Below are 26900 nucleotides of genomic sequence, written 5' to 3' on the forward strand. Positions count from 1 at the left end.
ACTATATAATAAATGTGGACATTGTGGCTCCTGGTCAAATGAATTACAAAATAATTGCTGAGAAAACAGTAAACTTAATTGTAGCCACAGCTAATGTGCCAACTCAGATTTCTCTGAGCCTCAGAGGTCTCTCCAATTGAATTGCTAAATATCATAGGTAGAGTTTGTTCTAACTGGCTTGTGTAGAGTCACCCACTTTACTAGTGAGGCTATCTAAAGCAGTGTTTCCACCTGCCCATCCAGCATTCCATCTACCTACCACAGTCTCATCCATCAGACAGACAGACAGACAGACAGACACACACACACACACACACACACCTCACTCCCTTTCCATATTTTACCAGCACACAAGCAATTGCAATCTAAAAGAATAAAGGAACCAAATATCATGATTCACCAGAGAACTAAAGGTCAAAAAGCATTCCTGAAGCCAGTACCTGAGGTGGAGATGGAGGGCTAAGCTGGTGATAGCCTTGAAGGCAGAAGGACCTGATTTAATTCCCCAGACCCATATAAAAATGCCAGGTGTGGCAGAGGCTTGTCACCCCTGGCACTGGAGAGGCAATGGTCCAGAGGCTTGCTGGCCAGCCAGTCCAGTCAAGGTTGGGACCTTTAGAGCAACGAGAAACTGTCATAGGAGATGTATGGACCCACAGGCTGTCCTTAGGGTCATGAACAAAAATGGGCTTGTAAAAGTAGAAAATAAATCTGACAGAGCTAGGAAAAGTGAGGACACAGAAAAGTAAGGATGCAAGCTTCAACGCTGACTCTGGATTACAATAGGAGATTTAGCCGAGATCTTAACAGGCACTGGTCAACTTTATACTTCGGTGTTTTAACAATTCTAAAGACCTAGCCAATGTCTAGTGCTTGCTCTCCAATAGTAGCGTCACCTCTGAAGCATGAACTATAAAAGTAATCAAGTCAATATAGTCAAGGTTCTGACATTTGGTTTCAACATTAGATGAAACCAATTAGACAGAGGAAGAACTAAGTCCAAGAAAAGATACAATCAGTCCAATCAGGAATGTGGCCAGCTATATTCCTCGAATTTACCTACCCTCTCAGCACAGTACCACACAGGCAGACGGTGCACTCATGCCCCATCCCCTCCCTGAACTGCCATTCTTCCCAACAAGCAATCATCCTAGCTTCTCGGGTGTGGGGGTGTTGGTGCTCTACTAAACTTAGTTACTTGAAAGAGCACGAGTAGGGGTCTTTACTTGAGCTGGGCACCTTACCGGTGGCTACAACACCGGAATGTGACTCCGTCTCCCAGCAACTGTTAACTGACTACAGCTCTTCAGGAAGAGGTGGGGTATCGGGAGCCCCTCCCCAGTCCATGATGGAATGTTGATGGTGGGCCCAGTCTTGTGAGGCACTTAGTCAGCTAAGCTTGTAGATTGTTTTCCTCGGTGTTTTCTTTGTCTTAAGTCAGCCTCACTATGTAGCTCAGGCTGGCATTAAACTGGAGAGTCTCCTGCCTCAGTCTCCAGAGTGCTGGGATCACAGGCATGCACCACCACAGCTATTTACGTTTCTTTATATGCAGGTTTGAAAATTAATAAAGTTCTTGTCTTCCACAACTGAAAACTTCCTTCTACATGAAAGGTACTAGATAAGACATCTGAACCTATTGTGTTTGTCTAAATACTGAAACTAATGAACATCTAAGAACTATCACCATTTGGAAAAGAGAAAGTAAGAGAGAGAGAGTATGTGTATGTATACATTCATATATACATATATAAAAACTCTTCCTACTAAAACTTTAACAAAAATTCTAATTGTGTAAAATATATATCAAGCATTTTCCCTTCTAGGAACAGAACTTCAGAATTAATTTCCAGAATTTCACAGGATGTCCATGCAAGGAGATTCACAGCATTAAAATATTGCTAATTAGTGTCTACCAGGAAAGTACTGGTCAAAGTAACTATAAACATGGCTGGATAGATGCTCAGTGGTTAAAAGCACTGGAGGCTCTTCTAGAAGATTTGGGTTTGATTCCTAGTACCTACCTGGAGGCTCCTAACTATCTGTAACTCCAGTCCCAGGGAATCTAACACCTTCTTTCTGGCCTCTGGTACAAGGCACATGTTGCTTAGAAATACCAGTATACGGAACACCCACACATAAAATAAATGGTATGTCACCATACATGGCACATGATTTCAGAGGGAGAGAGAGCAGGGAAACAGTCACAGACAGCAGTGCTCAATTCAGGGTGAGCAGGTTACACAGGACATCAGAGACAAACACACTTGTTCATATAAAGGCATTTACAAATGAGAGCTACGTGTTTGCCTACATCCATATAAAGCAAATGCCGCATAAAGCAAACGTCCACATAAAGTATCTTTAGCACTAACATATGACCTTCTGGACTTGCATGATTACTTATACAACATAATACCATCGATCCAAATGACAAAATGATGTCATAAGTTACACATTTTGAGAGACCACACTGGCTGCCTGAAGTCCAGATTAGTGCCTAGCCCACTTGTCATCCAAGAGTCTTCTGCCAGTAGCTGATGGGAGCAGATGCAGAGACCCGCAGCCAATCACTAGGCAGAGAGAACCCAAACTGGAGATCTCAACTGATTGGGCCCCTCTCCTTGGAGCCCTGTGGAAGAGTGGGAAGTGTAGAAGCCCAGGGCTTAAGGACACCGGGAGACTCAACAAAGAATTAACTGAGCGGGGCTCATCGGGGCTCAGAGATTGAAGTGACAATCACAGAACCTTCGTGGGTCTGTTGTGTCCTCTGCACGTGTTACGGTTCTTTAGCTAGTGGTTCTGTGGGACTCCTGACAGTGGGAGTTCAGGTGTCTGACTCTTTCACCTCCCCTTGGGAACCTTCTCCTCCTATTGGCTGGCTCACCTTGACGTGAGGGTATGCGCTTAGTCTTACTGTGTGTACCTCTGTGAGGCCCATTCTGTTCTGAAAGGGTGCAGAGGTGGAACAGGTCTCGGGGAGAGGAGAGGTGGAGTTGGGGGAGACTGGGGAGGTGGAGGGAGGAGAAACTTTGGTCAGGATGTATTGAAAACAAAAATTTGTGCTTGCCTGTATGTGAAGTTGGGAGCTCAGGGGTTTTCTCCACCGCTCTCCATCTTACTCCTAAGCCTAGCACTCACCACTTAGCCACTCAACAGTGTCTGCTCCCACAGTGCTGAGGTGACACGCGTGCTATCACACCCAGCTGCTACTCAGGCCTCATGTTTGTGACCCACTTTACACACTGACTGTACCGAGCAAGTTACACACTTTAAAAGACATTTTATGTAACTGTCACCAGAAAAAAAAAATCACAGTCAACTGGAGCCTTGCTGGCATCACTGTCCTCTGAAAACATGAGGACGTTCCTAGGAAATCCTAAGTTACTATAGTAGCTAATGTCCGAATAAAACTTAAAACTTTTAAGAAGTGTGAGTGGATGTGAGCCGCCGCCGGTTAGCGCCGGTGGCCTAGAGTAGATGTTTATGTTCCACTTGATTTCTACACATGACATCCAAGAGGATTTGTATATGTTCAATTTGAGGATGTTCGTGATGCTGAAGATGCTTTACACAATTTGGACAGAAAATGAATTTGTGGGCGTCAAATTGAAATACAGTTCGCAAAGGGGGATTGAAAGACACCAAATCAAATGAAATCCAAGGAAGGGAGGAATGTATACAGCTCTTCACAATATGACAATTATGACCAATATAGACGTTCTCGAAGCTGAAGTTATGAAATAAGGAGATCAAGGGTCGCTCCTTTGATTATAACTATAAGAGATCTTACAGTCCTAGAAATAGACCGACTGGAAGACCACAGCGTAGCTGAAGCCATTCCGACAACGATAGATTCAAACACCTAAATCGATCTTTTTCACGATCTAAATCCAATTCAAGATCACGGTCCAAGACCCAGCCCAAGAAAGAAATGAAGGCTAAATCACGTTCTAGGTCTGCATCTCACACCAAAACTAGAGGCACCTCTAAAACAGATTCCAAAACATATTATAAGTCTGGCTCAAGATAGGAAAAGGAATCAAGGAAAAAAGAGCCACCTAGATCCAAATATCAGTCAAGATCACAGTCTAGGTCTAGGTCAAAATCTAGATCAAGGTCTTGGACTAGTCCCAAGTGCAGTGGCCACTGATAATATAAATCATGATACTTCTAGGCATGTATCATTCATTTACTCATAGTTTGGTATACTTAAATTATCAGGAATACAATGTTGCAATGATGCTTTTAAAAACAAACAAACTTAACTTGTTAGTTTTCCCTGTATTGGGCAATGGTTATAATTAAAATGATACACTGTTGAGAAGCCACTCTTAAAGAGTTCAGTTTGTTTAATGTTATGGGCAGCTACCAATTTGTGGTGTCTCTGTATATTTTTGTAAAGATTCTAGCTTTTTATGCTTAAAGTATTTGGTGAAAAGATGTTGGTGACCATAATTTGCAACACTGTCTTATTAAATAAATTTTCATATTCATATTTGGTAGAACTGTTAACCTAGAAATGTAGCTTGCTAATAAGATAGAGTGATACAGAAGTGAAGTGGCAGCCACATTACAACACTGACTGCTCAGACACATTCAGGTTCAGGGTGGACCCTTATGTCTCGTCAAGATGTGTAAGCCCATGATGATTATTTATGATGCAATGTGGAATAGTTCTTCTGTTAACTCCACTGTCTGGGGATTGATACCAACTGGGTTACACAGTGTTTTCAGGGAGACTGACCTTTTCACTGAAACATGGAGCCTTCACTGCTTTCCCCACCTCAATCCCTGCTGGTTTCTAAGATTTGAAATATTAAAGCATAAGGGAAACACCTTCCCCTTAAGTTTTGAGTGTGTTGATGATCCCAGAAATCATTTTAAGGGGAAAAGGCTGTTCTTAGCATAGTTTCTCTAAAATTAAACTACTGTTGATCCTTGTTATTTAGGGGTTTTGTTGTTTGTTTTTTGTTAGAAACAAGTAAACTGTTCGGAAATACATTGTTTGGTTATAAGCATAGTGTAAAACAAACGGAATTTTGATGCTCACAGCACTTGACGTGCATTTGTATCAAAATCTGCCTTTTCTTCATAGGGGAGGCTTGCCCTTCACACCTCAGTTTATTCATGTGAGACAAGTTAAGATGACACTCCTAGGTGATTCTGTGGTGCCGAGAAGTTTTTGGGAAAAGTTAAGTTTTAAGCAGAAGCCACATCAGTCTTTGGTAATGTAGGACATAACTAAAAAAATAACGAAATGATACCCTTAAATATTTATAATTTCTAGTACTTCCAGTTGTTTTGGTGGCAATAAAGTGACTTGAAATGTCCGGTGTCCTTTCAGAATACAAAGCGAGCATCTCTGAGATCTTAGACTCCTTGCTTACAGATGTAAGTGAGATACTGTGGGGGTGATCCTCCTAAAGGATTACCTTAGTTTTTCTTTCAGTTTTGTTTTTAAAAATCTAGTCCTTGCTTGTAGACAACAAAAAATGATTTTAAGAACTGTTTGTGGAGTGTGTTTGGAAGATTAATTCTAGAACTTTTGTATATTTAATAGTATTTCTAACTTTTGTTTCTCTACTCTTTGCAGTTAATGTCCTTGTTCTGCTATGCAATCACTTATATGCACGTAATTTCTTTAGATTTTCCTGGATGTATAGTTTAAACAACAAAGTCTATTTAAAACTGTAGTGGTAGTTTGCAGTATTAGCAAAGAGGAAAGTTGTGGGGTTAAACTTTGTATTTTCTTTCTTATAGAAGCTTCTAAAAAGGTATTTTTATATGTTCTTTTTAACTAATATTGTGTACAACCTTTAAAACATCAAGCTTATTTTCTGCTTGCTGTAAATTAAGCAAAGATGCTATAATAAAAACAAAATGAAGGGAAAAAAATCTAAGGAAGTGTATGAAAGTGGAGTTGTGCTGACTTTACTTTTCTAGATGTCTTAATGAGGCTTATTTGTTTAGAAAAAGAACAACTTGTTGAAAGCATCCAGTTCTGTCTTACATACTGTCAACAGCCTCTTCAAGATGTGCCTGTGTGACCTGTGACCTATGACTCCTTGTTGATCTTACACTTGGAACAGAACTATGTCCGAACAAAACTTGAAACTCTCTGGTTACTGTTAATGCAGAGACATACTATGACTCTATTATATATTATGAGGAAACAAGTTAATATTATGCCAAAATCCCTAACTCCAATCAAATGTTTGTAAACACAAAACACAGCAAGTTAAGCTTCTGCACTTTCAGAAGAGCCCCAAATAATGACAGTGAGCAGTTTCCTATCCTATCTGTCATTGTGAGAGAGTCACAGACTCACCTCATTTCTCATTTGTTGGCCGGTGGGGTTGAAAACAAGAGCATGCTCAGATGTAGAGATGGACCAGAGCAATACCTCTCCTGCAAAGCTTCTTTAGACTTTCCAGGGGGGCTGTCTAGCTGTATAATTCAAGGAACTACTCTGAATAAATGTAAGTACACCTATCATCTGCGACGGTTTGCATCAACCTGACAGGATCGCCCCGGAGAAAGCTTCTGAACGCATCTGTGAAAGTTTCTGTACTGAGGTGGACTCACCCTAACTGGGAGGCCCACGCCATTCATAGGCTGGGATCCTGGACTAAATAAAAGGGGGAAGTGATCTGAGTCAGAGTCACTGCTGTCCACTTCCTGAGCACAGACCAAGACAACCACTGCCTCAAGCTCTGGCCTCGCCTTCCCTGCCCTGACGACTGTTCCCTCAAACTGTGAGCCAAATTAAACCCTCCCTGTGTCAAGTTTTGGTCAGGCATTTTGTGACAGGATTCAGAAAGTAACGAATTCAAATGGATCAAACACTTCAGGTGTAAGTTCTTGTTTGTGTTATTTTGACTTCTCAACTTTTATTTTCTCACTTCTACATTTAGCATATTTGTTACTTCCTTCATTTTAATTTCTTACATTCAAATTAGATCAGTCAAAGCAAAACAGAATAAAATCCTGATGCTCATTAAAAAATATCTAATAATACAGCCTATGTTCAAATCTGACTCCTCAAAAGAATTCCACAGTTTCCCAGGATAAATGACGGGAGTCAGGACCCAAACAGGAGTACTGTCCGCCACCTCCTTTTACACACTTCCCGTGTGTGTGTGTGTGTGTGTGTGTGTGTGTGTGTGTAGGCCCAGAGAGCCACAGATCCCTTGGAACTGGCTTACAAGAGTGCTAGGGTAAACTTGGGTCCTCTGTGAGAGCAGAAAGCATTCTTAATTGCTGAGCCATCTCTCCAGCTTGTGATTTACTCCTTTTACTTAAATGCAATCATGTTACTTTTGTAATAACAAAATACTGAAGTGGTTACTATTTATGTGACAAGGACAAACAAGGTCAGGTCCCAAAGAAATACAAAACTATCAAAGCTAGTGTAATGAATATAACAAATCCATCTTTCAACTTCAGTTACCAATCTAATCAGTGTTTCATCTCTACTTCTAAGCTCCCTCCAACCCCAGAATATCTTGAAGTAAATTCCAGAATGTGTGAAACTTCACTAATAAACATTTCATGGGCATTACTAAAAGTATTTTTACTATTACTAAGGACTTGGGAGAAAGAAGCAGGCTAACTGGATGGAGTGCTGATGAAGCCAGGAATGTGTTTGGTATATTTTTACTACAGAGAGTTACAAGCCTTTCCTTGATGAAGTCCTATAGCAACTGCAACCAGATGTGACCTGTGATGTAAAAAGAACAAAACTAAGGCACCCTAAGGCAGGGGCCAATCTTTTCCAGTTTATCTACAGTTCGGAAACTCTATCAGAGGTCTTCACAAAGATCAGAAGTGTTTCATCAGACAGTTACATCCAACAGCATTCAACAGGCATATATAGCAAACAAGTGCTAAGCAACTGGGCTGCCCCGAGGCACTAACAACCAAAGGAATAGGGGAAAAGGAAGGAAGGAAAGACAGACAGGAAAATGTACAGGTCACAATGTGAGCAAACTAAGGAGCTTAGGAAAGGTTCCTATCTGCGGCCTCTGGACTGAATCTTTCTGACATTGAGTAGAACTAGCTACACCAAGAAAGCAGGAAGGGGATTCAGGTCAGCATGCACAGCGTAATCACCGAGACACACACGGAGCAGCACAATGTGCAGAGCTCCAAGTGCAAGCCGGAGAACCACAGAGGCAAGTTTATGGCGCAAACGGCACAGGCACAAAGGCAGGTGTCCGGCTTAGCTGACTCAGGACAGAGTGTGGGGAAAAAGGGAGGCTAACTTTTGGGTCTGGGGAGATACAGCCTAAGATTAACATGAGAGTACTTCACATTAAATGCTTCACATCAAATGCTTGTTCTAGCTCGAATGCCTTCCATTCCCCTTTAAGTTACAGTATTTTTTCTTTCTCTTGTGAGATAAGGTCTTACTCTACAGTCTAGATTACAACTCAGTACAGCTCAGGCTGTCCTAGAACTACATTAGGAGCCACATACCTCAAAAAAAGGTACATTATCTTATTGTGTTTGTATGCAAGCAAACACGCACTTGCATACATGTACTGAAGCATGCCAGTGCAGCTTCTCAAGGACATGTGCACACCAGGGATTAACCTCAGGTCACCAGCGTATGCTGCAAGTGCATTTTCCACTGGGCGATCTCACCAGCCTGAGATTTTTAAAATGTACAATATGACATACACATCCCTGCCTCCAACACACCCAGATTCTCTCTCTCTCTCTCTCACACACACACAGATGCACTCACACTAAATAAATGTAATATATATTTTTTAACGTTAAAGAGTTAGAGACTAGAACCTGCCTTAAAAAACCCAGGTGTTACATACACTTGTAATCCTAGTGTTGGCGAGGCAGAGACGGGCAGATCCCTAGGCTTGCTATCCACCACCCACTTCTACTAAGTTCCAGTCCACTAAAATCCAGTCTTTAAAAAACTGTAGATGGCACCTGAGGAATGACACTAAATTTGTCCTCTAGCCTCCACATGCAAACAACACACATGTGCACAGCGTGAGGGAGGGAGGGAAGGTGGGGGGGGGGATTTAACTTTTCTTGGCATTGCCTTAATCCTCTATGTTAAGACATCTTCACACAGGAGATTTTGAGTGCCAAGACTATAACTCAGTAGCAGAGCATGTACCAACCATATACAAGGCCATGGGTTCAATCCCCAGTAAGAGAGAAACAGAGGGAGACATTGATTAGAATTCTGTTCATTACTATGAGCCTCTGGTATCTGATTCATGAACACATTTTGAGAACAAATCTACTGTTATATACTCGTCTTATTAAATAATTGCTTCCTGGTTTAACTAGAACTTCTAGAATGTCAGATAACAACAGAGATATGCTTGCCTTGTTCCTAGTCTACTAGAAATGTCATTAGTATTTTATTACTAAATATCAGGCTGTCTGTGGATTTGCCATGTTTACAAAGTATCTACTCATTCCCACTTTATTTTACTTGTCTGTTTAGAAAGATCACCACTTAGAAACTGTCTCACAGCTCATCCACGTATTACCCACAAAAGTCTTAAAGTAGACTCCATTTTTGTATTTACAATGCACAAGCTACAAAATAGAAAGCAGCTGTTCATAAATTCTCCCAGAGAACATTAATAAATTACAGTACAGTCTCTACTGCCATTTCCCACAAAAGTATACACAACTTTACACCACCGCAAAACTCTGCTTGCAGAACAACTAAATTTAGTTGCTATATTTTGAGAACTTTGAAATTAAAACTTGAAATGGACAAGAATTAAATGCACGTCTACACAGATGCACAGCCATGCACAGAGAGCGGCAGTCTTACCTGTAGCGGACATGAAAGGAATGGTCTTCCCTCATGCTCATCAAATTTCCCTCCATCCAGTCATATTATAAGCTGAGAAAATGCGAAATTACTGTGTCCTGGGCCAGTCCAGTCCTTTACAGTGCAGGCGGGTTTGCAGAGCACTGTCCGGTTAGTACATTAATGAGCTGGTGTTAATACATCCTAAGCTCCTGCTTCTTCTTTATTAATAATGAAAGGAGGTCAATGTCAGACAGCTTAATGTGTCCCAAATCCTCGCATCTCTGGCCCCTTCAGCAGCACTTCGGCAACATGTCTGCAAAAGGAATACAAGATGCTTTGCTGGAAGTCCTGTTTTCAAAGATTAACCTAAAGAAACTTGAGCTGTATACAATCACACAGCTAACGCCATGGACTACAGACAGGACTGTCACCATGGAGGTTTGGTTGAGAACTGCACTGCACTTCACTGGTTGAGAATATAATCGTCTTATGTAATTATTACTATAATGGAAATCATGGGAAAAACAATGTATCAGATTAATACCTTAAAATAAAATCATGATACTTTGAGCTTTTAAAAACTGCTATTACCAAATCAAGTGAGGCTCCAACGACTGTCTAAGTCAATGAAACTCTGCAAATCTCCTCTTTCAAGGATGCTACCACACTGGCAGTTGTTTATATTCTATTTAGGTTCTTTAAAATGGTTGTATTAATATTAAATAGATACAAAAAGAATTTAAGAAGTATGTATTTATGAGGCAACAAAATATTTACTCAACCAGTATAGGACAACATGCACCCCACTTCCCCGAGACTCTCCTGGACACTCCAACTTCTCCACTGCCTTCACTTCCTGTCAGATGACCTCTGTATGGACTCCATTTACCATTCTCTGGCTTCTTAGCTTTACCACCAGGTGTGCCCAGCCCTAAGCAACATTGTGTTTCTGAGAGTCACTTAAATCATTGTCCCCCCAACTCTAACTTACAAATTTCCATCTCCACCTCACACTCCGTCATACGGAAAGTGTACTTTTCAATCTGCTGTTGGCTGGGCATTTGGATTGTAAAACAAGTTTTTCCTATTTGTACTATTATTAAGTCAATTGCCACAAAGATGAATATTAATAATCTGACTACTAATTAACAGCAAAGTAGATGTAGTTAGGGAGAAAACTAATTCAATGAATAAAAAAAAAATTCCTACTGAGCAGCGGGTGCAAGAAGGAATGAAAACAGAGGCTCTAACAGATGTAACAGGAGCAGCAGAAGGAACGATAGGATCTTGGGGAGCAAAGGTGGAGAAGCAGCCTTCAGACTTAGAGGCACCAATCAGCAGATGGAAACAGCACAATTCCGGCCAGCCGGCAGAGATGCTCCGTGCCCAGACAGACTTACCACAGAAGCCAGCACCAGAGGGAAACTATAAAAGAAATGAAGATGTAACTGTAGAGTTCTAGAACTTCTTACTACATTTGCTTCTTCGAGTCCTGCTATAAGGTCGTCTCTTATTTTAAGCAGGCTCTTCATTTGTACCTATCTGTCCAGGTTTTTCTTCACGCTGCCATCTACGATAAAACCCAATGCTTCCACATAACGTCCTGTGTTACGGCTACAGCACAGCCAGACTGTGCATAATGAACAAGCTGTGCCCTAGGGACTGCGGTCCAGTGCCAGAGCTTCCTTGAGGAAATGAGGTTTTCACATAAGCAAACAGCTTGCATGTGAGGAACATATACTATTCTTCCTCTTCCTTCTCTCCTCCCACAAAGGAAGCAATACCTTAAAGATGAAAAGACAAGTCACAGCTATTAGGCCAACAACTCTCTTCCTCTCCCCTCCCCCAATTCCATTGCATATCTTTCTCCCTTTAAAAAAAAAAAGGTGACTGATGTTGCTCAGAACAATAGGTCTAAAGTGCATCTAGATTACACAACTAGTAAAAAGGGCAGCCAGACAGTTGTCTATTATACACTGTGAGGTTCAGCCTGCCATTTATAAAATGAAGTACAAGGAAAGGTATTCGGATTTGTCTAACTTAAAATTAAGTTGTATTCAAATATCTTGTCGTCTACAGGATGATAATGAAATTCCAACTTTTACTAATAACTGAAAATGTCAACATCATACTTGTAAAAATGTAATATGTTTCCATGTTTAACGAATTAGCAGACACATGCGGAAGCTGTCAAGTACCTTACCTGATGAGAACTGCCATAAAACCACACTGACGGAATGACTAGTGAACTGATTTGTGTGTTTTTTTTTTTAAATCTAGGATCTCATAGCCTTAACTCCCTATCTAGCCAAAAGACTCCTGATCCTCCTGCCTCCAACTCTAAAGTTCTGAGGTTAACTGTATGCCTCCCATAAAACACTCCTAAGTAAGTCATTATAATGGCTTTAGAACTCTCATATCTATCCAAGTTCACTCCACATCACACTGTAACAATTGGTAGCATGTTCTTCTCTCTCCTCTTTTAACAGATCCTCCCCTGCTACAGCTCTTATAGCTCACTTTGGTTTGTTTGTTTTCAAGACTGGGTTTCTTCTGCAGCCCTGGCTGTCCTACAACTCACTCTATAGACCAGGCTGGCCTTGAACTCAGAGATCCACCTGCCTCTTCCTCCTGAGTGCTGGGATTCAAGGCCCTGACATCTTAACACCACACACTGAGCAGACAGGCAACTCTAGACTCATGATCCACTGCTCTAACCAGTAGTCTACTCGTTCACTCTGCTCCATGCTGCCCAGCTAACAGACGGTTCATAGTTAGCACTACACTTGTGTATATGCATGCTGATATACTGTAATACTAGAAGGGAACAGCCATTTTATATAAACACACATGCATATGGAACAATACTAATTACAGTCATGACAGTTATTATATTGTAGAATAAGAGATTTTTAAGACAGAAACTGCTAATGGATGTGAGAGTTCTACAAGAACGGTAAGAGCCGTTATTTGCAAGAAGCAGAAATCAACAACAGCACCTCCCAACAATGCCTCAAAGGGGGGGGTCAACAGTGTCAGTTTTTGTCTGGCCACAGAGAAACAAAGAGAATGTAGTATTTCCCCCCATCCCCCAGAAACAGGCAGATGCACACAGAAAGAAGCGGCGCGTACCTCTGTTTCACATGTAACTGATTAGCAATACACACAGAGAAACTCCACAGACGCAGCTAGTGGACTTCAAGTACTGTCCAAGGTACACAACCACCTTAGAGGTCCTGCCCAGGTTTACTCCACTGACGAAAGTTCACAAACGAGGGGGTGGGGAGCAGATGGAACATAGCTATGAATTTATCTAAACTGTGTGCTCCTGACTTTGATGTAAACAGTAACTTTTAGAATGCTTCTTCCATTCAAAGGCCACAGAAATGCAGCTGGAGAGATGGCCCAGGGGTCACCAGCTCTTGTTGCTCTTGCAGAGGACTTGAGGCCCATTCCCAGGCTCCAGTCCACTCAAGACTTAGAACCATCCATAAATTCAGTTCCAAGGTATCTGATGCCCTCTTCTGACTTCTGCAGGCCCCAGACATGTCTGCAGTGCACACACATTCATCAAGCAAAACTTATGCACATAAGATAATTTACTTTTCTTACCTCCAATTCAGGTCATCTCTGTAAGCTTTTACATCCTACTAATTGCCTCTAAAGTACAATATTCAAATTCTTTAAGTCCCTTTAGTTTTATCATTTCTATCAATATAAGTGGGGATATGTACGAATAATCAAGAGCAAACTCAAAACAAGGTCCTGCTATATCAGAATTTGGAGCACAGGCTCCAGTAACACATGCGCATCATAGTAATTATGGAGGAGATAAAGTAGAGTGTCAAAACTCCATCCTAGGTAAGCTGGTCATTTTGTGTCTAATTATGTGTCTGTAAACAGACACAGATTTAGTAATCTAACTCCACCCACCTTGGTGCTGAGGTCTGAACCTACAACTCAGGCATGCTAAGCAATTGCTGGACCACTAAACTACATCTTTAGCTCTCTCTTCAAATTCTATCTCTATTCAAACTCTATCTGGCAGAAAAATGGAAACAAGTTGGCAAGTAAAAAAAAAAGTGATAATACTAGTAAAATTGAGAGAACAGTGTTCTTAAGGGAGCTGAATGTGGGTAACGGGTCAGAGAGAAGAGTGCTTGGGAAGATACCTGCAAACACATGCATACTACACACACACACACACACACACACACACACAACCACTTGTCAGTCTGGCTCTAGGAGATCTGACACCTCTGGCCTCTACAGGCACCTGTAGTCACAAGTACAGACACGTACATATAAACATGGTTAAAAATGAATCTCAAACTCTTGATTTAAAAAACAAAACATAACCCAAAACACAAGAGTAGGTTGACATAGGAGAACCTAAGAGGTTTGTCTAGAAGGCAAAGGACATGGTATACAAGGTCCTAACGGTGTCATAGGTTTAGTTTATTGTGCTCAGTCAATAACAAGCTCCAGTCAAACTTACTTGACTTTAACACACCGTACTGACGTGAGAAACCAAAGAGGGATGCCAAACCCAAGAACAGCTGTGACCTCCAACATATCATCAGAGGAAAATGAAGACAGAGCCCACGAGGCAAGCCAGGGGCCGAGGCTGACACTGAACTGAGCCGGCAGAACCTCCAAGACCAGTGAGACAGTCACGTGCCCACAGCAGCTGGCAAAGTGGATTACATTAAGGTACACTGTGGCAGAAAAGCACTGGACTGCCTGCATGTGTTAAACCTGCACTTCACAAACCATACAGTCACCAATGATAGCTAAAAAGTTAGCATCTCAGGCTAAAGATACAAAAATCTGAAAAACAGGTAAAGGTCTCGGAGGAAGAAAGGTCTGAGTACAAATGCTCCTGAGTTTCCATCTTTTATCATTGTGATCTAGCATGGGCCTGGGGCCCAAACTCAACAGCCTGAATTTCTACACATTTTTACAGCTAGAAACTACTATTAAAGAACTCTCAATCTTCTTTTCTCTGTTTGAAATATAAATGTAATAAAGTAATTCAACAGCAAAATCAAAAAGAAATTCCACTAGGAGTAAAAAAAAAAAAATACATAGAATTCCTCATTCCTCATCCAACTTACTCTGTAAGCTAGTAACATAATCAAACCATATGCCTTGTACTATGAGCTGGCGATTAGCTATCTCAGATTATTCATTGATATCTGAGTGCTAAGTGTAGCTTTACTACTAACTGACATAAATGCCAACTATACATTACCTGACACAATCCAAGTTAATAAAATAAACGTGGTCCCACACGTCAGCGGGTCAACCTATTCTCAACTGGGTCCTGGTTCTTTATCGGTTATTCCCATAGCACCGGCAGAAATCCCAGAAACTTTTAAAAGAACATTCTAGATCTTAATTAAGGATAATGATATATTGAGTACTACCTAAAGGACTCTTCATGACAAAGCAAACAGCAACAACAACAAAAAATTACATATTTATGTCATTACCTCTTCTATCTGCAGTCTTTTAGTTAGTGAAGATGTGTTTGAATTCTACCTTTTTAGAGACCACACAAATTAGACAAATAAAAAAATATAAAATAGTCCTATAACTACTATTATTAGAGGAAAAAAGGAACAATTATTAGTCAACAATGGTGTGATAGTTTGAATATGCTTGGCCATGGGAGTGGCACTATTAGGAAGTGTGGCCTAGTTGGAGGACGTGTCATTGCGGGTGTGAGCTTTAAGGCCCTCCCGAGAAGACTGCTCCTGTTTGCCTCCAGAACAAGATGTAGAACCCTCGGCTCCTCCTGCACCATTCCTGCCTGGACACTGCCATGCTCCTGCCTTGATGATAATGGACTGAACCTCTGAACCTGTAAGTCAGTCCCGATTAAATGTTGTCCTTGGCCATGGTGTCTGCTCACAGCAGTGAAACCCTGACTAAGACAAACGGGAAGTATACAGCTCCAAGAAAGAGTAGTTAGCAAGCCACTTGAAAACATGACCCACAGCCACTCATTATCACAGTAAATCTCTCACCGGTGACTTCCCCTTTCAATTTCAACTGCCTACAGTCAATGGTAACCCAAAACTATTTACTACATGCGCAATTCCAGAAAGCAAATATATCTTAAGACTTTACTTATGAACCATTCTGAGAAGCATGATGAAATGTCCTCATTCATTCTACCAACAGTGTGTCCAGTGTATCCACGCTGTATATGTTACCTGCCCTGCTAGCCACTTACCAGTAACTATCCTGATCAGTAGATGTCACAAGTCCTCCTTCAAGTAATCATCATTTTACTTAATAATGGCTTCAAACCACAATTCCAATATTGTCACAGTTGCTTTATTTATTTTATGTATTTACCTTTATGTGCAGTGGTGTTCTGCCTGCATGTGTGTCTATGTCAAAGTGTCAGATCTTGGAGTTACAGACAGCTGTGAGCTGCCATGTGGATGCTGGGATTAGAACCTGGGTTCTCTCAGTGCCCTTAACTGCTGAGACATCTCTCCACCCCTAATTGTTTTATTTTATTATTAGCTATTGTTAACTTACTTTGTCCAATTTATAAGTTAATTATCATAGGCATGTTCGTATAGGAAAAGACTGCTTAGGAGCTACTCAAGGTCTCAAGACTGGAGATCTTCAAAGTGTCCCCCTGAGGATAATACTGGCTACTGTACCAATAGTTCCCAACCATCAACTTTAATCAGTTAATACTTGTGCATGATAATTTAAAAGCTGAACAGTGAAACTGAGAAGTGCTGGCCCTTCCTCAGCAAACAGCACAAGATCAGTTCTCTTAAAAAGGCAGTGCCAACTTTCATCTAACATTTTAAAGCAAAAATTATTCTTAATTGCGAAACCTTACATCCAACCAAAGAAGGAAGAGCTCTAGAAAGTGAGTATAGAATTTTGTATAGAAAAAAATATAAAACACAATCTTAATATATAACAGATTATTAATCACCTTCTATGGAAGGAAATGTTTCTACTCAGTTTAATTTTGTGGGACTATATGAGAACTCTAATTTTAAAAGGACAAAAAAGAAACAAACAAACAAAAACAAAAAACCCAAATCCTCTGTGGAAACAAGGAAATGTGTACTGCAGGCACTCTGAGGGATGGTAGAACTTATTAGGCAAACAGAGCAAGGCGTTCTATTTAAGGGAAGCAATTCAAGCAAAAGCAAAGAGGTGGGGTGTGCAGACTGCTCCCGGGAAGCACACTGGTCAGGAGTGGAGGAGAACAGGACCAAACTGTGAGGCTTGCACTGTCTGGTTGAGGTACCTATTTGGCAGTGTATTTTTGCAATGAAAACCTTGTAGGGTTATTATTATATTATTATTATTATTATTATTATTATTATTATTATTATTTTCCAACAAAGAAATAGCAAAATTGCATGTTAGGACCAGAAACAGGCATCATCACATAGGGCAGGATGAGGAGATGAAGGGGAAAAGCACTGCACAAACTCAAAACTGACTAAGGAGCCTCTCTGGCCACTCAGAACACCAGTCCATTACTCTGTGCATCACAGATGTCCAACCATCTTCCTCTGATTGCTTGCCTGAGAAAAAGCCTGAGAATGAGACTGGGGTGTAGCTCAGCAGAGTAGAAAGCATGTGAGGGCAAGAAATGGGGTTCAACCCCCGGGACTGTAAAAGATAAAAGTATTCTGTAACAGTGCAAAAACAGGCGTTTAATAACACATTTCTGTTTACCAGTGGCTTGCAGATCTACGAAAATTTTGCTCTACGTTTTTATGTTTTTAGAAAGGTTAAAAGAAATGGTTAGTGTCATTTGATTTGGAACATATGAAAAGGAAGACCATCATTAGAAGGGTAGAAATATTCCTCCACACTTCATAACATAATCTGAAGTAGAATAATGTGCCATAAATGGGCTTCAGAGACGTGGCAATTTAAATGCAGTACAGCTGCAGCGTTGAGATTGGGCAGCTGTTCCAATCCCCCTAGTCACTATTAATTACACAGTCTTAAAAGCCCACAGTTGGCAGGGGTTGTTTTTTATTATTATTATTTTCTTTTTTGGGTAAACCTTGGAGTATTTTATGGATAAGAAAGGTGAAGGTTGAGGATGTGGTTTGTTTTTCCTTAGCATACACCTGCCCTGGATTTGACCCTAAACATGGTGCACACCTGTAATCACAGCACTGGGAAGATGGAGGAAAGAAGATCAAAGAGTTCAAGGCCAAACTGAGCTGAGACCCAGTGTCAAAACTACAAAGAAAAAGGGAGTGTGGGGGAGATTCAGCCATTTCACACCAGGTGGAATTTGTGCACATCTGTGATCCCAGCTACTGGCTGATACAGGATTCCAAGTTCCAGACCAGCACGAAAAATTTAGCAACACTAGATCTCAAATAAATACATGATCTGGAATTACCTCAGTGATAGAATTTAGTGTTCATATGGCTCAGGGTCCAAACCATATATAGAGGCGGTGAGGCTTGAGAGCCACACTATATTCCATTTCTTTTGTAATTAGCCTACTATTAGATCTCAGGTTCACATTAAAACATACTTGTAACATTGTATGTCTGACTACTGAAAATTGAGTTAAACTACTTTTCTGTGGGACATGCTTCCACAATACCCCACAATCCCTGAGTTCATAGCCAGTCCAATCATCGAATTATAAGTTAGAAATAGTTTGCAAGAAGGGCCTATGAATATCTAGAACTGGCCGGGCATCCCTGAGTCCCCCTCCTCTCGCCCCCCCCAACCCCGCCAAGTCAAAGGACAGCGACCTTCTCTTTTGTACTTCTGCATAACGAATCGCGGCTCTAGAATGTAGAAAGCCCAGGCAAAAGTGCTCTTTACCAGAAGCAATCACGATGATTACTAACAAGCCGGAAAATCTTCAGTTTAGCTTTCCACAGAAGTAGTCTAAAACTTCTGCTCCGTTGGTGACAAAAACTTCCAACACAAACCATTACAGCACTCCAATCAACACACAACACCGCGAGGAAAGTCAAGAACTCACCTCTTCGAATTCTACAGTGCGTTTAAATTATGCATTAAGGCAAATAAAATTTTCCATCATTACGCGTTTGAACAGAGTTCAAATGATACTAGTTAAAGCCACCTAATTGTTTACTACCAAAATACGAGGAAATTAAGCTTTCCACTTTTCTTTTGAAGACAAGTTTACAGCTTTCGGGGGTAAGGTCTGAACATTTTACGCTTGCTTTAAAACTTGTTGCAACGATCTATCAATTTCGCCTGCCAGTATGAAACACGATGTCTGGGCTCCGAAAAGTTCAGGAGTTTAAATGCCATTTGACAAAACTGTCTGGTTTGAAGACCCGGGACCAACGACCGGCCTGGGGTTCGGCTTTGTATCCACGGTCTGTTACGCTCGGAAAACGCGTGAAGTCGCTGCATCCCGGCAAATGTTTTCAAGGTCTGCGGAACCCCGATCCCCAGTCTCCTCTCACTTAAGAGAACAACAGCCTAGCGCTGCTGCGGGTGCGGAGCCCCGGGGTCCCCGCGTCACCGGAGCCCCTGGAGCCTCGGTGGCCCCCGCCACACACGCCCCTCTGGGTCACCCCCTCAGGCTCTGCTCACCTCCCTCGGGCTGCAGGGATGAGCGCCTCCGGCCGCAGACTGGGGACCGCCGCTCTTCCCCAAGGCGGGTCCCCGCGGCGACGCCAAGCCAAGCAGGGACACCGCGGGAGGCTGGCGCGCGCCCCCGGCGCCCGCCCCCGGCAGGTCACGTGGGCCAGAGCTTCGAACTCCCCCTGGCCTCTCAGAGGGTCTCACCGCCAGCAAGGTTCCCTCAGTACCGGTGCTCCTCTGCGCCTGCGCCTGGCTCCAGGCTCTTCCATTCAAACTGACAACGCCCCGCGTCTTTTGGACCGGCCAATGGCACTGGAGGGGTGGGGCTAGGCGGGTGGAGGGCGGAGCCAGATGAGCCAGGGCTCCCTCCTAAAGCTGGGCGAGCTTGGTTCCCGTGCTGTTGCACTTGATCCTGCTATGCTCCGGATGGATCCTCCTCCGCCACCAACTAGAAGCTTATTGTCCTCCTTCTGATGCCGAAAAGTGGAACAATAAACATCAGAGTTCAAGCTGGGTCTAGTTCAGACTTTGAACCCAGGAGCCCCAGTCCAGTGCCTCTTTCCCTGCAGGCTCAGTCCCGCCCTGGGAAAGTCTTCCAAGAGGCAGATGTGAGAAAGAAAGAGGCCTGTGTGAAAGGAACAGAGGGTCCCGTGTGAAACTCTGAACAAGGAACCTCAGTTCCTGAGGCTGTGTCACAATTCTGGTGTATCCAGCTGTTGGGAAAGCAGACTTCTTCTGACTGCAGGATCGCTGGTTCCCAGGAAAAGCAGAGTTGGCGAATTTAATCAGCTTCCGTAGCTACATTCCCATTCTATTCATGCCTTCATGTCAAGTTCACCAAAAACAAAAACAAAACAACAACAACAAAAAAAGCAACTTGTTCATATCCAAAAATATCCAGTCTCTGTTGTGAAGCTGATGATGTTGGTTACATTATATATAGCCACTGTTTATCTCTCCACTGGAATGAAATTTTAATGTTTTACAGGGTTGGGCACCTGCTAGAGAAATTCTGGTTTCAGCATATCTCTGGTGATGGTCATGACCACTGTGTGTGTCATGGAAAACTGTTTAGAGATAATGTTAGCTCCAGATAGACTTAAGTTTGAGTTTCAGCTCCGGGCCTCCCCCGAGCTGACCTTGAACAAATTAGGCGTCTGTCCTCTGTAGCTTTAGCTTCTTCACCTGTAAAACACAGATGATGAGCCCTCCTCTAATAAGGTCTGTCATGATGCTTCAGGAGGTAAAGTTTACGAAATGGTTAACACAGCTGCTGACACATCGAAGCTGTTCAATGAGTGGTACCCTTATTGTTAATATCAGCAAGCACCCTTAATACCCAGGTTCTTATAAAAAGCTGAATTAGCTGGTTGTACTATTTCAGAGGTAGATATTATAATTCTTCCAAACTCATAAATTCTTTGTGGGTATTGATACAGTAAACCATAATAAAAGTATTTTAAATTCAGCTTAGCCAAAGTGAATCGTTTCTTTCCTGTGTCCCTTCTCTCATAGACTGACTTTCTATTCCTTCTATCAGCCATGTACATCTTCCTAATAACTTCAGTTAAATTGTCTTGTAGATCATCATTCCAAAGGCATATGTACTTGAGACTATGCCATTCTTCTACGTGAAGACATTTGATGGCCAAAAAACAAAGACAAAACAAACAAAAATAGCAGGCACAGGTATTGTTTCACATTCCTTTAATCCCAGATCTTAGGAGACACAGGCAAATGGGTCTCTGTGTGTTTGAAGTCATCTTGGTCTAAATAGTTCTATGACAGTCAGGACTACATAGTGAGACCCTATCTTAAAAAATATATATGTATTTATATACATTTACTTTTTAATAGTGTAGTTGAGAGTATTATATATGTAATACATATCTCACACAAACTTTGAAACTGAAATATGACATAAAATATTTATTATATTTAAAGAAATAAAGGTATAAAATCTAATGAGTAAAGAGCTACAAAAGTCCAAAACTGTACATTAAGAGTATATGTAACTATATATGTATATAAACTATACACACATACACACATACATGTATATTTATGATAGCTTATACAAATATCCTCAGAGGACAAAAGGGCAGCAGAATTTAGCCCACACAGACTTTGAAATGCAATGTGACATAGGTAATAAAATAAGAATGGTTAATATATTTAAAGAGACAAAAGCATGAATCAAGAACTGAAAAAAAAAAACTCATCAAGAATAGGAAGGTTTTAAAAAGCATCAAGAATCCAGTGGAACTTCTAGTATAACAGGGAAGCAACTGAAAATTTAAGTTCAGTGCACGGGTTTGACAAACTAAGAGATGAAAAGTGAGCCACAAGGCGCAACTCAGGAAACAGTCTCAAATAAAAAAGAAATTTGGAAAATGAAATGAGACGCCCCCAACACATTCCCATTCAAAACCTAAGATGATGGGGTTGGAAAAGTAGCCACATGGGGCTTTACACCCATCCAGAACTGTAGTTCCAGGGGAGCTGATGCCCTCTTCTGACCTCCTTGAGCACCAGGTGTGCAGTACACCAGGCAAAACACTCATAGAATGATCTTTAGAAAAAAGCTTAATTAAAAAATAAAGGCTGGGAATACAGCGCAGCGACACAGTGCTTGCTCAGCACATGTTAATAACACCCAGCACCATAAAATAAAACAAATTGGCAGGGCACAGTGGTGCGTGCTGTTAGTGCCAGCACGTTTCCTCTCCTGATTAAGTTGATTATCTCAGGAATTTTGTCACAGTAATAGAAAGCTAACACTGAAGTGTATCCACTTGGGCCAAGCCAATCTGTCTCAAGGCTCTGCTTTGGACATCTCTCTTTACTGTCCAGATAATAAGTACAGGAAATAATAAGTAATATGTGAGTGGCTAAATTAATACTTAGTATTTAAATTAATACTAAATACTTAGTATTTAAAGAACTGTCAGGGATTTAAGTGATTTAGTATCAATAAAGGCTACAACCCAAGAGAAAAGCACAGGTCAGGACCACCCTTTGCAATGGAAATCCCATTGGCTACAGTGAGTCTCTTCTTCAGCTTTAAATAATGCAAACAGAATGGCTGGGACAATTTGGAAGCTGCCAGTCAGCGCCTGAGCCAAGTGCTTTTGGCTCACATGGGGCCATGTGCAAATGAACTCCCTTATTGCTCAAAGGACCACTTAGCAGTGCAAGTTGCATAGAAGAGACACAGGAGTCTCCTATGACTATCCTGAGTCCAACTTTAAAGGGTTGGCTCGCTGTTCTTACTCAGATGTTCTCCTCTGAAGATAATTCCTCTGTTTTATGATGCTATTATAAGTCTTAATTATGGGATTGCAAATGTGCCCAGAGGTCCCATTGGACACAATATCCTAGCAACCTAAATTATCATCATAAGGAATTCTTTCTAGTCTTAGTGGTTACACTCCACCTCAAATATTTGTCATGGATGCTTACTAGACATTGGCCTTTGAACCAACATGACCCCTGTAGGACCTTTCTCTCACAGATATAAAGACTTAAGTAAGGTTTTGGTGCATTTTGTTGTTGTTTTTCCAACAAGGTCTTGCTGTGGTCACTCTGGCTGTGCTGGTGACATGTATATGGCACACGCTGACTTTAAAATTACCAAAACACTCACATCTCAGCTCTGGTGGGAGTCACTATCAAAATAAATCTCACTTCTTAAGAAGCCAGGTCTAGTCACCCTACAGATACTCTTGGTCTCCAATCCGATGAGTTCTATATCTTACAGATTCAACCAATTGTGTGTTGAAATACCACTTATATCTAGACTTGTAATCATTTCCCAAGAAGTATAGTGCAGCAACTGCTCATGGACCATGTGGTGGCATGAATGAAAATGGCCCCCATAGGCTCATATATTTGAATACTTGGCCCCCAGTTAGTGGAAGTGTTTGGGAAGGATTTAGGAGGTGTGGCCTTGTTAGAAGAGGTTTGTTACTGAAGGTGGACTTTGAGGTGCCAGAATCCCATGCCATTTCCAGTTAGCCAATTAATTTGCTTGTTCTCTCTATTTCTCTCTGTCCCTCTGTCTCTCTCTGTCTCCCTCTGTCTCTGTCTCTCTGTCTCTCTCTGTCTCTTTCTTCTCTTTCCCTTATAGAGACAGGGAAGCCTGTCTCATGGTTGTTATCACAACATATAAACTCTCAGCTACTACTTCAGTATCATGCCTGCCTGCTGCCATGCTCCCCACCATAGGCTTGACTCATCCTCTGAAACTGTGAGCTCTATTTAATGCTTTCATCTAACTGCCTTGGTCCACAACAGTAGAAAGTAACTCAATCAGGCCATTTGTGATGTGGTTTTGAATGTGTTGATGCTTTAGTTTCATTTCTGAGGCTGTGATAAAATACTCTGACAAAAAGCAACCTAGAGGAGAAAGGGTTTAACTCACAATTTCAGTTTACAGCTCTGTCATTTTGAGGAAGTCAGTGCATACATTTGAAGGAACTGGTCATATCACACCCACTGCCAAGAACAGAGAGAAATGGACACATAACTCTATATTGCTCAGTTAGCTTTGTCTACTCTTAAACAGCAGAGGACCCAACCCAAATGATTCCACCACCCACTTTCAGGCTGATTCCTCCAGGTCAATTAAGGCAGTCAAGAAAATCCCCCATAGATGTGCCCACACACCTAGCTGATCTAAACAATCCCTGATTGAGACTCTCACCACAAACAGTTTTATATTATATCAAGTTGATAATTAAAACTGATTATCACACTTAAGTACTGTCTTAGGTAGGGTTTACTATTGCTGTGAAGGGATACCATGACCACAGCAACTCTAATAAATGAAAACATTCAATTGGGGCCAGCTTACAGTTTCAGAGGCCATTATCATCATGGCAGGAAACACGGTTGTGGACAGACAGGCATTGTGCTGGCGAAGGATTGGAGAGTTCCACATCTTGACTTGCAGGCAAGAAAAGGAGACTGTGTACCACACTGGGCTTGAGCATAGGAGACCTCAAACCCCACCTCCACAGTGACACACTTCCTCCAACAAGGCTACATATCCTAATAGTGCTACTCCCTTATGGGCCAAGCATTCAAACACATGGGTCTATGGAAGGCCTATTCAAACCACCACAAGTACAATAACCTAGAAATGATTCAAAATATACAGGAAGAGTGTGAGGGTTACATACAAATATTACATCATTTTATATAAGAAATTTAAGGTAGATTTGGCATCCCTAAAGGTCCTAAAATCAACCCCCCATGGCCACGGATAGACAACTATGCTAATGTGCATAGTTGGGATTATGAAGATAATATTGGCTCTCTTAAAAATATGATGATAATAACACAAAAGTATATAGAATTCTATTCATTGCCTCCACTCAAAACTTGTTCATCTGCCACCACCTGACCACAGGTTTTACTTAAGTAGGTTTTGTCAAGCCATCTAGAAGTCTTACAGACTTCCTCTCTCTCCCATACCAATTTCAAAGGCCTTTTTCAGTCCTTTTTCAGTGTCCACTATTACATGCCTGCATTTGGACAAAAAAAAAAAAAAAAAAAAAAAAAGGAAAGAAAGAAGGAAAAAATATTTATTGTGCACCCATACTTGTTAGACATCGAAGAAGCTACTTTGTCTACTTATCTCATTAATTTCCACATAAGCTTGTCTCCCAGTTCTGTGGATGATTTAAAAAAAAAAACAAAAACAAAACAAACAAACAAAAAACCCAGTTGCGATCCCCTGGATAATTTACCAAGGCCCTCACTCAGTAAAACAAAGCTAAGAATCTAACTCTAGTTTTTATTGTCGCTTTATTTTCAAAAATTTTATTATATGTATTTATCCATTGGGATACACTATGTACATGGAGGTGAGAGGACAATTTGTAGGAGTCACATCTCCTCTCTGCCTTGTATGTCCTGGGGCTCAAACTCAGATCCTCAAGCTTGGCAGGAAGCTTCTCCACCCACTGAACCACCTCTCAAGCCCTGTTTTGTCTTGTTTGAGACAGAGCTTTGTGTATTTCTTGAACCTACCATGTAGCCAATGACAAGCTTGAACTTCTGTTCCTTCTTCTACCTCCCCAGTGCGCCCAAGTGTACATTACCACGCACCAAGCTGGCTGAGGATACAACCCAAGGCTCAAGTGGAAATCTTTGGAAAGTCAGTTGTGTCTGATCATGTGAAGGAATGTTTTCCTGAAGCAGACACAGGTAAAAGGATGTTCTACTAAAGCAAGCACATGGAAGGACACATGATGAAGGATTCTTCACTAACAACACACATGTATTGGTCCACCTTACATTGCATAGTTGAACTCCTTTGTTAGGACTCCATAGAGAGCAACACATCAAAAAACTTTCGGTTGTATGCTGGTGGCTTCCTGCTGCTTCTGCAGACTCAGGCTGATTAGCAGAGTGATGTCAGCCAATACAGATTCATGCAAGAGTTTTGCTAAGACAGACTCATGTGCTGAAGCAAGACCTATGGAGAATGTTTGGAGAGAGTATAAATAGAACTCAACAGACTGCGATCAGGGCTTGCTGGTACAGCTAACTCTGCAATGCTTCTCCGTCTCATGACTTGGCTTATCTTCACCTCACTGAGAAAGGTATAGCCAAGAACCTCTCCTGGTATCCCTGGTGGTCCTGGCTTCTGCTGACTTCTGCTGATTCGACCAAGGCCTGGCTGTCTCTGCTAGGTTGTGACACCGCCGCTGATTCATGTTTGCTATCCCAACTGTACCAAACTGGACTGCTTGTATAGTCGTGAAATATTTGTGAGTAGATCAGGCTGCTGCTGCTGACCCATGAACTGAACTGCTGATTTCCTGACAACACAGATAAGATTTGCTCCAAAAAACAATTTCTAAACAGGTCTGTTTCCCCCATATCTTTCCCACTACCTCTGGAGGGTGGTGGGCTAGAAGGGAGGTTAAAGCATTTAAAAACCATTATTAAAAGTAGAGCTGAGAGAAATTAGAATGACACAGGGCTTCATGCATGCTAAATAACCATTCTACCAATGGAGCTACACCCCCATTTCCCAATGCATTTGTTGAATTGGTGCTTTTCCAATCTCCTCAAGCACACGAGTGGACCTTCTTCATACATCCCGGCCTCCCACCTCTCTCCTCTTGGCCCTCACTCTCCTCGCCCCTCTTCCCCACCAGTTTTATAGTATGTATGATAAATGCCAGCTCGCAGCAGAAGACCCTGCCCTAGTGTGGGGATGAGGGAAGGTTCTAGAGTGAGAACCATGCTAAGAAGGAATAAATATGAAGGAAAGTGAGGGAGACACCTCACAGAGAGAATGGTGTGAAGAAAAGGCCCACAGTGGGCAGGGGACAGTGTATTTGAGGAAGGGCAGTCAGGAACCTAAGAAAGAGTAAGTTTGGAAATCAGCTCCTTTGGGGAGAAGATTCTGGTCATCCTCACTCAGGGTACCTACTCCTACCTGAACTACCCAGGAAGAGATTCATCTTTCCACAGAAAACATGTCCTATCG

At 41.7% G+C, this 26900-nt stretch overlaps 1 protein-coding gene and 1 pseudogene across 3 annotated transcripts in view; one reads left to right on the top strand and one right to left on the bottom strand.

Annotated features, from left to right (window-relative positions):
- Positions 1-19514, bottom strand: part of GPSM2 (G protein signaling modulator 2) — a 39544-nt gene extending 20030 nt beyond the window's left edge. The window contains exon 1 of one of the 2 annotated variants that reach the window (XM_080915566.1): positions 19403-19514. Coding sequence is in view for 1 of the 2 variants with exons in the window: in XM_080915565.1 (XP_080771691.1) it covers positions 9824-9879 (56 nt within the window). In the remaining variant the exon portion in view is untranslated. Of the gene's footprint in view, positions 1-9823; positions 9918-19402 lie in introns of those variants that run through there. The other variant, XM_080915565.1, reaches the window with a different exon arrangement.
- On the top strand, positions 568-4153 carry LOC308419573 (serine/arginine-rich splicing factor 10-like; annotated as a pseudogene). The gene is made up of 2 exons: positions 568-645; positions 3462-4153. The product of its transcript is annotated as a serine/arginine-rich splicing factor 10-like (transcript).
- Positions 19515-26900: the final 7386 nt, after the last annotated feature.

Source organism: Micromys minutus (genome assembly GCF_963924665.1).
Source record: "Micromys minutus genome assembly, chromosome: 4".
Classification (NCBI taxonomy): Eukaryota; Metazoa; Chordata; class Mammalia; order Rodentia; family Muridae; genus Micromys; species Micromys minutus.